Source organism: Corvus brachyrhynchos, unplaced genomic scaffold (genome assembly GCF_000691975.1).
Source record: "Corvus brachyrhynchos isolate BGI_N302 unplaced genomic scaffold, ASM69197v1 scaffold1005, whole genome shotgun sequence".
NCBI lineage: Eukaryota > Metazoa > Chordata > Aves > Passeriformes > Corvidae > Corvus > Corvus brachyrhynchos.
In genome coordinates, this window is record NW_008238124.1 from 355481 (window position 1) to 367334 (window position 11854).

The following is an 11854-nucleotide window of genomic DNA, read 5'->3' on the forward strand; positions in this document are numbered from 1 at the left end:
GCTGAAAGGGTGGGGGAGGATGTGCGCTGCCGCCGCCGGGTCGGAGCTGCGGGAGGTCCCACACCACGATGGGTGCGTGTGTGTCCTCGGGCCTCAACCGGCCGCGCTGGGGGGGGGGGGCGGTCACGAATGGCGTTTCCCAGCTGCGGGAAGGTGATGCAGGACGGCGATGTGAGACGACATCCCACCCCCGTGGGAGGGATGCTCCCAGTTTATCGGTGCCAATTTACGCCAGGAATTAAAAGCCGTGGCTCGGTGACAGGAAGAACGCCTGGAAAACCCGAAACTCCGCTGAAAACGTGGAAATTGGGTAAAAGGCTTCAAAATACCCCCGCAGAGGCTGAAGGGTGCACGGCAGGAAGGTGGGAAGTGCCTGGGTAGCCGCTTGCCAGAAGGGAAGAGCTTGCTGGTGGCAATGAGGTGCTTAAATCCCACGCGGCTCACGGGCACTTTTGTCCCTCTCTTTACCGGAGCCTTTTCCCCGCTCTGGACGCAGGCGGGAGAGGTGGTGAGGGGCTGCCTCAGCCCGAGAGCCAGGGGAAGCGGCCCACGCCGCAGGAGAACTGAACCGTCCCCGTGCGGACATGTCGTGGGATGAGTGAGAATGGGGCGAATCTGGGGTTCAGCCAATGACCTCATCGCTGGTCCCTCTGGCCAGGCCAGGAGGGTGCGAGCCAGAGGACAAAGGGAACATTTCCAGGGCGTGTTGAGGCAGAGCGGGAGCTCTTGGTGCCCTTGTGCTGCCCTTGGACGCTGCCGCGCCGGACTGGGTTGAGCTGAGCAGTGTGCGTGGTCGCGGGGGTGCTGCGTGGGCCTGGTCGGTGTCAGTGCTGCCGAGGGCTCAGCCGAGCCCTCTTCTGCCGCTGTCTTTCGGGGACCCCGATCGACCCTGGACCTTGGGCGCGAGTTGTCCCCTCTCAGTGTCTTTCTGCCCCTGCCAGGATGCGCCAACCTCGGGAGAGCTGGAGCAGTTCGCCAAGGACCTCAAGCACAAGCGCATCATGCTGGGCTTCACCCAGGCTGACGTGGGGCTGGCACTGGGCACGCTCTACGGTGAGGGGTCGGGGGAGGGCCCTTGCGTTACCCCACAGCTGGTGGGAAGGGAGAGGCCCGGGAGGGATTTGGAATCACCTGGGCTAACGATTTCTGCTCCTTAACGATCCGCAAAGGAGCCATCAAGCACCAGCCCCGGGGCTCCCGGAGGGGCACTCGAAGGTTCGAGCTCACGGGGAACTGGTTTAAAAAAGCTACAGTTGCTTATTGAGACGCGTTTCAGGGCTTTAAATCCCTACTGAAGGAGTGGGGAGAATCCCTTTCCTGGTCTCCCAGGAACAGGGAAAGCTTGGGGCCGGCCGATCCTGGGGAGCTGCTGGCAAGGGAAGCTGCGCAGTGTGTAATGCCCTGCCCGCCTTGCCCGCGCAGGGAAGATGTTCAGCCAGACGACCATCTGCCGCTTCGAAGCGCTCCAGCTCAGCTTCAAGAACATGTGCAAGCTCAAACCGCTGCTGCAGCGCTGGCTCAACGAGGCGGAGAACACGGACAACATGCAAGAGGTGCAAGGCTGAGGGGGGCTGGGAGCTGGGGTACCTGCAAGCCCTCAAGCCACAGATTCTCCTCCCTTTCCCACGTGTTTTCGGGGAGAGAAGAGGGGAACAGAAGGCATCTTGTGCCACAGCAGCATCTCGCTGCATGGCTTGAGTCTGGCTTGAGGGCGAACCACTGGGTATCACCTTCTGCCAGGCTGGGGGAGGGAGCCCAATCCCCCTGCAGACACCTTGTCATTGTGGCAGTTCCTGTTTAGGAGCAGCCGGGTCCTGCTGGAATCTCATAGACTGAATGTGCAACTTGCTGCGGGCACTGGGAATGACCCCAGTCACAGTGAAGTGATGCTCAGTGGAGAGTCACAGGGACACAGTCTGTCCTCTGAGCTCTGCAGCCAGCTACACGTGTGTCCCAAGCCTGGTGGAGACTCTTCCACCTGGTAACCCAACATATTCCCTCTCTTATTCCCAGATGTGCAATGCAGAGCAAGTACTGGCCCAAGCCCGGAAGAGAAAACGCAGGACCAGCATCGAGACCAACGTGAAAGGGACGCTGGAGAGCTTTTTCCGCAAGTGCGTGAAACCCAGTCCCCAGGAGATCTCCCAGATCGCCGAGGACCTCAACCTGGATAAAGATGTAGGTTGCAGGGGGGGAGGATGGGTGCCCAAATGGTACCAGCTCCTATGCCCCTGCCACTTTCATACTTTGGCTCAGAGCAAAAATGAAATACACATGGAGAGGTGTAAATAACTGCCCTTTAGATCTGCCAGACAGTTAGGATATATATGGCTCATCAATATGAAAAAGAAATACCCACCTGGTTCCAGAGAAGACTTTTGTTCACAGATTAAATATTTAAATTTAAGAGAGAAAAAAATAGTTCCCAGACCCAACAACAGGCATCTGTGTTTGTGTATATGCACATAAATATATAAAAGTAATCCTCTGATACTAATTCATCCCTGAGGAAACTGATTTTTGCCCCCAAGAACCCACATAGAAAAGTTACAATGTTTTTCTTCTGAAGTGGAAACGCACCAGAAGAGAGACAAAACACAACCTACTAACAATACACAAGTTTGTGTATTAGCTTCATCTGGCTATGGCAGCAGCCTTTGGAGGGGAACCTTTCTTTTGATTTGTTATCTTCTTTCCTATTTAACATTTGCCATTTCTGTCATCTCTCAACTCTGGAAGCAGTGAGAAAGTGGTCATGGCTAAAGTTCGTTGGAGCCCAGCCTAGCAAGGAATTGTGGCAGGGAGGGGGCTGGACCAGCAGGTTGGGGTGCTGTGGAGATGCCACCAGCAGAAGGGTCTCTTTGTCACCCAAATGGTGTGCCTGGGTCATGCCCTCACCCTTCTCTGTCTCTCTTCCCACAGGTGGTCCGGGTCTGGTTCTGCAACCGGCGTCAGAAAGGCAAACGGCTGCTGCTGCCCTATGGCAATGAGGCAGAGGGGATGATGTATGACATGAACCAGCCCCTGGTGCCCTCCGCCTTGCCCATCCCAGTGACGTCCCAGGGCTACAGCCTGGCACCCTCCCCTCCTGTCTACATGCCGACCTTCCACAAAGCCGAGATGTTCCCACAAGCGCTGCAGCCTGGGCTCTCCATGAGTAACAGTGGCCACTGAACCAGGGGCTGTGGGATTACTGCAGGTGGGCTGGTGCTCTGGGGAAGCCCCCCTTGCCCTGGGCTGACACAGGCACAGCCCTGCTTCTGCTTGCTGGGCTGATGTGTGGGGCTTTTGGGGTGTGAGGGGCTGAGAGCCTGGCGCAGGGATGGTGCCTGCTCTCTGCAGATGCTCCCAGTCCTTCCCAGTCATGTGAGCTTACTGGTCCCAGCAGCGCTGGCCCCCCCCTCTGACCTCACCTGGGGGCAGCTCCTGCCCCACTGCACCCTCTGAATCCACATGTGCCCAGGGCTCTTGAGCCTGTGTCTGGCCCCAGCCCAGCCGCTCTCCTGCAAGACCCAGAAAAAAGTATTTTTTAGATTTTGGGAAGGGTGGGGGGAGGGGGTGGTTTTATTATTTCTTTTAAAGGTTTTTGGTTGTAGTTTTTAAAAAGCAAAAATTTTTGTAGTGATCTAGTTTCCCAGGTGTCTCCTTCTGCCCTGTCACGTAGAGCAGGGCTGGGGTGCTGTGCCCAGGGCCAATGGCCCTGGTGGCTCTGCCCACCCTCCTGGGCAGCCAGGGTGAGCAGAGGGCTGGGGCAGGGGAGAAGGTGAGCCCCCCACCACCCCTCACCCCGTGGCACAAGAGGTCTTCACCTGATGAGGCTTGTTTGGGTTGGGGGGTTCCTCCCCAGCGCTTTGTGCCCAGCATTACCCCCAGTCCCCCAGGCCCTCCCTGCTCTCCAGTCGCTGTCCCCCTACCCCAGCCCGGCTGCCCAGAGACCTTTCCCTGGAGGGCCCAGCCCAGGGGGCCTACACCACCCTGTCCATGCTGCTAGCCCCCCATGCCTTCCAGCCTGCTGTAGTTAATGATGATTTTTTAATTTTTTGTTCTTAATCACGTTCCCTCTGGCAGTGAAATAAATCTCAGAGTTCTTAGAGGCAAGAATGAGTTAACCCTTTCCTTGCCTCCCTTTGCATCCCTGCTCCTGCATCCCAGCAGTTGAGGTTTGGCTGCATGCAGGGGCACAGCAGGGCTGGAACAAGGCACCCTAAGAAGGTGGACATGTCCCCATCATTCCAGCAATGCCCAGCTCTTGGCTGCCTGCAGCTTGGCCTCCCTCCACGACTGGTGGCATCTTGGCCCTGGAGTGGTACCAACTTGTCAGGGCTGTTGTCCCCCAAATCAGAGTGGGTCAAAAGTGAAGGGAGGGGGTCATCTACCCAGTTTGAGCTGCTGGTTTGCTGTAGCTGCCTCTGGGAAGGTTGGAAGCAGTGTGAACTTTCTCGTAGGTTGCTCCAGCAGCTGCCAGGCTCAGAGAAAAGGACTAAGGAGAGAATGTAGCAGGGTGGGCAGTGAAGAGGTCTGGAAAGCTGGGGCTGTCCTCATTGTAGTATGATGTCGATATGGGAGGGATGTATGTTCCCATATGTGTGGTCCAGATGACGCTGTCTCTGGTGGGGTGATAACAACCCAGTCATGCAGGTCCACTGGGCACTGAGAGCTGAGCTGGTGGGGTCAGGGGTGTCTAGGGGATGACCCTTCACTTTTCCCCACCACAGCCTCTCAGTTGGTTTGCCCCCAGTCCCATTCTCTCAAGGGCCCTTCCCCTGAGCAGAATGAAATCCCCAACCAAGCCTGTAAGGAAATTTCTGCAAAGCCCTGTTTTCAGCTTGATGGCTGGTAGCTGGGGCTTTGCTCTCTAGGGCTGCCTGGAATAGGGGCACTGCAGGCAGCTGCTCACAGGGCACCTTGGGACCCTGCAAAGGGCTGGGCTGGGCTAGATGCCAGCCCTGTGGGGCGGGGTCCCCTGGGTGGCATCCACCAAAAACTGCCCCCTGTTGCTGCTGCCCAGTGCTGCCTGGTGCTTTAGGGGTGCAGGAGGCTGGCAGGGTCAGGAGCAGAAATGTGGGACAGATGCCATCTCCTGAAGGTTTGCTTCTCCACATTTCCACTATCTGGTTTTCTGCTTGCAGCCATGCAAGAGCTGCAATCCACCATAGGACCCCCACATCCCGCTACCCTGGCATCCCCTGCCCATGAGTACCCAGCATCTGTCTGTGGGCACCCACAGCCCCTCCTGTTCCACTTCTGGTTGACCCAGAAAACAACAAAGCGGAAATCAGAAGCCACAGAAGTCAGAAGAGCACAGTGTGCCCGTCCAGCTGCCACCTCACCAGGGCTGGGCCAGGGGAGGGATGTCCCCTCTGCCAACTCTCAGTCCTGCTGGGCACCCGGCAGCTCACATGGTGGCAGAAGTGGGGTTTGGTGACTTCAGGGAAGAAAACTGGAAAGGAAACCTGTGACAAAAAGAGTTGTTTATATCAAGGGAGCTGATGGCACTGACTAGAGGGGCAAAGAGCAAGGCACAGATGGAGCAGTCATGTCTGACTCCATGTCCTGTGACATGTCCTGTCACTCAACCCCTATATCACCACTGATTCCAGATGGGTGCTTCCTCTTGAGATGCCTGTGGTGCAGGGTGTGCAATGTGCAGGGTGCCCATGGTGCAGGGTTTCCACAGTGTAATGTGTGCACGTGCAAGTTGCCCACAGGATTGGCTTTGCTTCAGGCTTGTGCAAGCCTCCAGAGGCTGCCAGCTCACTGGCTTCCTGTCACATCAGGGAGGGAGTGACAAACCACAGTGTCCCTCTGCCTGCCTGGTGGCACTGAGATTGCTCTGAGAGCATCCGCTGTCCTGTGCCTCCTCACTGGCACGGTGACACCCACGGCTCGGGTGGGGGCAGGAAATGGGTGCTGTTGGGAAGGGGGGGAGCAGACGCTGTCCTTCCTCCCTGGCCACGGGGTAACGGACCCCTGCCCCGGGCTGACCATCGCTCCTCCAGCCCGGCCACAAATGTTACCAATGGTGGCAGGACTTAGGCACTCAGCAGAAGGTGCTGGGGGGACATTGAGGATCACAGGGAAAGGCTGAGCCACCCACCACCCCCCTGCCCTGCCCATACCACATGCACAGTCTCAGCAGCACTGTGCTGCTTTTTTCCAAAGCACCCTCTGGTCCTGCCAGCACCCTGGCAAGGTGTTCAGTGTTGGGTCGGGGTGATAAGTCCTGTTTCACAAGAAAGGAAGTCATAGGGAGTTGCTTGAAGTCCCAGTGTGGCAACAGCGGGGTTGGGAGGAGAGTGGGGACTCCTGTCCTTGCTCCACGTCCTATGTGCAGGTGGGTGCTGCACACACCTCCCACCCCTGCCTGGATTCATCCCAAGGGTCCCGGCATGCACTAGGAGTTGAACCAGCTCTGCAGGTCGGGATAGAGGCGGCCACGGGGCAGGTGGGGGTAGGCCATGCAGATGGTGCAGATCCGTTCCCTCCAGTCAGTGAAGAGCTTCACGCTGAACCTCCTCTGCCAGGCAAAGAACTGCTGGTAGCGGCTGGAGTTCATGGTCTTCAGGAAGGTGGCCAGCTCCTCCAGGGAGCCAAAGTCATTGACATGGATGAAGGAGTCTGCAGGAACAAATTGCTCATAGTTGGCCCTGGGTGGCCCCAGCACCACAGGCACGGTGCCAGCCAGCAGTGAGTTCCTCCAGAGTTTCTCTGTGATGTAGTCCCGGTGGATGGAGTTCTCGAAGGCCAGGTAGAACCTGGACTTGGATATTGTTGGCAAGAGGCAGTCCTTGCAGAGGGGCTTGTTGTTTGCTTTGCCATATATATTCACATGGAGGTACTTGGAGAGGTTTCTGTAGACCTCAGCTCTTTTCTGAGTCCTGTGGTAGTTGCTGATAACCCAGGACACCAAGTTGGTCTTTGCGGGGATGTTCACGGTGGCTGACCGGTTGGGCACAAGCTTGCCATAGGGGATGAAGATGTCTGAATCCTGTCTGTAGGTCATCACCCAGTTGAAGGTCTGGTTCCATTCTGCTAGAGCTCTAGTGTGGGAGGGGGACTCCAGGGAGACCCACACCCAGTTCTGCCCCGGCAGCCTCTCCTTGGGCAGTCTGTCCCGGCCAGGCTGGAGCCTGGAGTGGAAGAACACCACCACATCGGCCTGGTGCAGGAGCTGCCGCTCTGTGGTGAGCTGGCAGCCTGTGATGCCATACAGCTCACGGCACACGTCCCTGCTGACATTGGGGACCTGCTTTGAGGGCCATTCCCACACCAGGATCACCAGTGGCTCCCCGTGTTTAGAGTCTTCTCCAGACCCCTTGGAGGGGTTGAGGAAGAGCCTCAGGTTCCAGAGGGTGGTTACAAACAGTCCGGCAGTGACCAAGGCCTTCACACCAGGCCGGCCCCATGGAGACCATCGCAGCAGCAATGCCCAGGTCACCATGGTGGTGGGTTGGCTGTCACCTCATGGGGTGACAGAGCTGACACCTGTGAGAGAGGAGAGGCCACCGAGGGCCATCAGTTCAGCTTGCCAGGGGTGACGGGGGATGGGGAGGCACTGGTGCCAGAGGGGCCAGAGAAAGGGCTTCTCCATGCTGGGCCTCAGCATCACCCCAGGACCCTCTGCTTCCCTGTGTCACAGAATTCCCCATGCATCTGGTGTCACCCCAGGGTAGCCTTTGTTCATGCTCCTGCAGTCCCTGGTGACCTTAGGGGGAGCAGAGATGCTGCTGGGAGGTGCAGAGCTGATGGCAAGTATTCCCTGTGCCCTTCTGCCCCACCTGGCTGGCCCTATTACAGGCAGTCTTTTCTTGCTCTGTGCCTCAGTTTCCCCACCTGACAAGCAGCCACAGTCTCAGTCTTCACTTCTTGCTTTGCCCAGAATAGGTCAAATCTAATATGCAGCCAGCCTTGCCACTGCTGTGCACCAAAGGACAAGAGGGAACATCCCAGTCCCACCTGAATAGCCCCGTGGTGAGGCCTTAGCTGCAAAATGGGGGGACTCTGAAGTCCAAAACTCTGACGAGGGCTGGGTTTGGGAGTGTCCTGCCCAAGAAGTGCTCCCTCACCCCAGTATTCTCCTGTGACAATGGCAACGCAATTCCCAGGCTCGAGGTGCCCTCCCCAGGTCAGGGTGCTCTCCCCAGCCCCTAAGGGCATCAGGAGCCCCAGCAGGCTGGGAGCTCATAGCCTCAGTGCCCCAAACACTCACGTTTTATATTCAGGATGTCAGAGATGGCCAGTGCTGTCAGAGCTGTTTAACCAGCAGCACTGCTGGGAGCAGAGCAGTGGCGGAGGTGGTGAGGGGGATGGTTGGCTGCACTGAGGACCAGCTGCCAGCTTAAGCCCTCTCTGGAGCGCTGGTCCCACTGCAGGGCTCAGAGCGTTCAGCAGCAAAGGTGGTTTCCCCTTTTCTGGAAACCTCTGGAAATGCGGGCTGCCTGAGCCCCGCTGCCAGCTGGGGCTGAGTCCCTGCTTCCAGGATGGAAACCTCCTGGAAAGCAGTGCCCTACTTTCCCACCCACCCCAGCACTGCCACTTGGCTGCAAAAAATCCCTTCCCCACCTTGGCCCACTCCGTCTGTCCTGCTAAAATATATGAGCTAAGTTTAGGCTCCAGACAAATCTGGCATGGGAAGCAGAAAGGGCTGGGAAAGCTTTGCTGGTTCCTTGAACTGCACATCAGTGCTGCAGGTCCCTGTCTCCAGCAGTGGGAATATTGCTCCTGTTTTGGGGATGTTGCCCCCGTTTTGGGGATGCTGCCCCTATTTTGGGGATGCTCTGAAAGGGAAACCCCTGCTCTATCAGTGGTAGGGGCCACCCCATTTCTCAGCCCCTCTCCCCTCAGCGGTCAGTAATGTTGAACTCAGACTTACTGTGGTGGAGGTGTGCAAGGTGCGAGGTGCGTCTGCCCGGGCGCTGCCGTGCTGGGCTGGGGCACTCGAGGGCTTCCTCTTTCTTGCCTTGTCCCAGCCCCACGGGCAGATCCTTCCTGCCCCACGTGGCAGCTGGCACACCCCACTCCCAGCACTTCCCCTGCAGTGCACTGGGGGGTGGGTACCCTGTGACTGGGTGGGTGCCCCACAGTTGGGTGGATACCCTCTGGCCGAATGGGCCCCATGGCCCCATGGCCCAAAACAAGGTGGGTGCCCCGTGGCTGAGAAGGTGCCCTCAGCCTTGACTAGGTGCCACCCATCTGCCACCCGCAGCTTGGTTGCAAACAGGATACCAACTCCCACTGACTCATCCTGAAACCATCAACTAACAGCTCTGAAGTGCCACAGAGCCCCGGGCACTGTCCTGTCCAGGATGTTTCCTGCCAAAAGGGGAAGCGGGCACGTGTGAGCCTCAGCAGTGTGTGCACAGAGAGCTGCCTCCTCTGCCCCTGCCCCACTTCTGCCCTGCTCCCAGTCTGGCTCAGTTGTGTCCTTTGCTGGCACTGCTGTTCAGGACCCAAGTCTCCATGAAAGCCAAAATGAGATGGGTAAACCGAGGCGGAGGTAAGGAGGGGAGCATCGAGGTATGCAGCACTGCCCCAGAAGCTGGCAAGGGTATGTCCTATGCCTTGGCACACACAGAGCAGGGAACAGGGCTTCAGACTGCTCCCTGGGGGTTCTCAGGCTGCTCCAGTGCCCCTGGGTGCAAAATCCGGCTGCCAGCCTCTTGGGATCCCTGTTGGGCACAATGCCATGCCACCGTGCCAGGGTGTAGCAGGGCTCTGCGGTTTCAGTGACACCCCAGGACGTTTCCTGTCGTCTTTTCTCACTCCTTTTCTGCATTTCTTCCCCTGCATGACTGAGAGCCCATATATCATAGTCCATGGGCACCATTCCCAGCCTTGCCTGCCCTAGCCCTGCTGGTTGTGGGCAGTAGTCCCTGCCTGGCTGGAGCATTCAGCATCATCCTGCTGCTGTCCCATAGCTTGAGGGCCCAGGGCCACAAGGGCTGGGGCCACTCCCCCCCATGGAGGACAGCACTGGGGACAGCATTTCCATAGGGCATTCACGATGGCTGGTAGAGCAGCAGGGAGCTTTTCCCTGGCACTTAATAGCTGTCATGTGCAGGTGCTACCCCAGGACACCCTGGGTGCAGGGACAATGCCCTGGGAGGACTTGCAGCCAGTAGATCCAAGCACCCTGACCCTGTGGCCCAAGGGACATGGCTCTGAGCCAGGCAGGGAGCCAGGGCCAATGCTGCCTGTGTGGGCTGGGCAGAGATCAAGGCCAGGGGCCAGGCCATGGTACCATCAGGACAGCACCAGCACAGAGCAGGGAGATGCATGTGTGTGGGTACTGCCATCTGTAGATGACTTCACACAGAGAGAGGAGCTTGGCCACCCCACAAAGAAGTCCCCTGAGAGGTGCTCAGGGCTCCATGTCCCCACATCTTCAGGACCCCTGGTCCATGAAGGAGATGGGCCACAGGGTCTTTGGAGCTTCTAGCCCGTGGAGGGGATGAGCCCTGGGTCCTTGGAGGAGATGTGCCACCATGTCCCCGGGACTGTGCTGCCCTGTGGTACACTGCTAGGTCTGTCTCTTGCTGGCTTTTTGGGGATTCTATGGCCATGCCAAACAGAAGAGCAGCTGTGAAGCTCTCCAGGACCCACCCACGGGCAGGAGGAGGGGAGGAGCAGGAGATCCAGGTCAGGGCTTTGACCCACCCACAGGTCCCCCCACTGTGCCCCTCCAAGCTGGAGACCCACTCTGCTGCAGGACAGGGGTTTTGAGGTGCTCCTTGTGTGGGCTGGGGGCAAACCATGCACAGTTCTTTGCTGGGAGCCAAGGGTGACTGCATCCCTCATTCCCCAGGGACCTAGTAAAAGCCCAGCTCCGCCCAATTCTGAGCAGCTCTGCTGGCTGTAGCCCTGCTCACGCAGCCGGCAACCCTCCCAAACCAGTCACCCTCCCCAGAGCATGGAGCTGGGCACACAGTGCCTCTCCACCACCACATCACCAGGCATCCTTTGTCCTCCTGGACCTCAGCACAGTGTTTTGCCCAGAAGTTTGGGGAATAATGCTGCTTTGTGTTGGACAAAGGGAGCTTTTGTCAGCCCCGGGCAGCTGCCAAAGGGCCTGCCCTGAGCACAGGCACCTTGGCAGCACCACTGGGGCTGGGGCAGCCAGAGAGGGATTCACTGCTCCTGGCTACACTTGGCCCAGGAAGCAGCATGGAGAATGAGATGGTTACAGAGAGTTGGAGGAAAGGAGAGGGAAGGGGCAAAGGAAGAAGAGAGAGGGACAAGTGAGAAATGGAGAGAAGCAGAAGGACAGGAAAGGGGAGGGAAAGAAGGATGGGGGAGTGCATGGAAGCGAGGACAGATGGAAGGAAGAAAAGACGGCAGGAAGGAGGAAAAGAAGGAAGACAGGATGGAAGGAAAGATGGATGGATGGATGGATGGATGGATGGAAGGAAGGAAGGAAAAAATGATGGATGGAAGGATAGAAAAATGATGGATAGAAGGAAGGGTGGATGGGATGAAGGAGGAGAGCTGGGAGCTGGCCTGGTTCAGTCCCTACTGCTGCTGAGGGCATCCTTCCCAGCCCTGGGTTCTGAGCTGACAGGGAACAGATGTGGCAGCAGGTTGGTCCCTCCAAAAACACCCGTGGTCGCCCCAGCACATGCCCGTGGGAGAGGTCAGGCCGGAGCAGGGTGGGCAGCATCCAAGAGCAGGGACAGCCGTAGCGCCCTGGCACGCAGACCCCGCAGCCACGGGCTAGTCCGTCCTATCCTGCGGGGGTACGAGGGGCAGAGGTGCGGAGGTGACCGTGTATGGCTGGGGGCGGGAGGGCGGCTAGGGAGGCAGCTCGAGGGGAGCGAGGGTTCCGCAGTCCCTGGGGCAGCACGCCCGCTCCGGACAG

General features: G+C 58.2%; 2 protein-coding genes across 2 annotated transcripts; one reads left to right on the forward strand and one right to left on the reverse strand.

Annotated features, from left to right (window-relative positions):
• Positions 1–8: 8 nt before the first annotated feature.
• Positions 9–4098, forward strand: LOC103615006 (POU domain, class 5, transcription factor 3). The gene is made up of 6 exons (XM_017733420.1): positions 9–377; positions 474–508; positions 712–1053; positions 1423–1553; positions 2014–2178; positions 2923–4098. The coding sequence occupies exons 1-6, from the start codon at positions 130–132 to the stop codon at positions 3172–3174; spliced, it is 1173 nt and encodes a 390-aa protein (XP_017588909.1). The 5' UTR covers positions 9–129; the 3' UTR covers positions 3175–4098.
• Positions 4099–5452: 1354 nt separating this feature from the next.
• Positions 5453–9467, reverse strand: FUT7 (fucosyltransferase 7). The gene is made up of 2 exons (XM_008633006.2): positions 8873–9467; positions 5453–7485 (listed from the first exon to the last, which is right to left on the reverse strand). Exon 2 carries the CDS (start codon positions 7439–7441, stop codon positions 6395–6397), a length of 1047 nt encoding a protein of 348 aa, XP_008631228.1. The 5' UTR covers positions 7442–7485; positions 8873–9467; the 3' UTR covers positions 5453–6394.
• Positions 9468–11854: the final 2387 nt, after the last annotated feature.

What these genes read in the sequence shown, in the direction of transcription:
- LOC103615006 (XM_017733420.1), top strand. Translation starts at nt 130, where the DNA reads ATGGCGTTTCCCAGCTGCGGGAAGGTGATGCAGGACGGCGATGTGAGA. An exon ending in GGAAGGTGGGAAGTGCCTGG is followed by an intron (nt 378 to 473) that starts GTAGCCGCTTGC and finishes TCTTTACCGGAG; the next exon opens with CCTTTTCCCCGCTCTGGACG. An exon ending in GGCACTGGGCACGCTCTACG is followed by an intron (nt 1,054 to 1,422) that starts GTGAGGGGTCGG and finishes TTGCCCGCGCAG; the next exon opens with GGAAGATGTTCAGCCAGACG.
- FUT7 (XM_008633006.2), bottom strand. Translation starts at nt 7,441, where the DNA reads ATGGTGACCTGGGCATTGCTGCTGCGATGGTCTCCATGGGGCCGGCCT.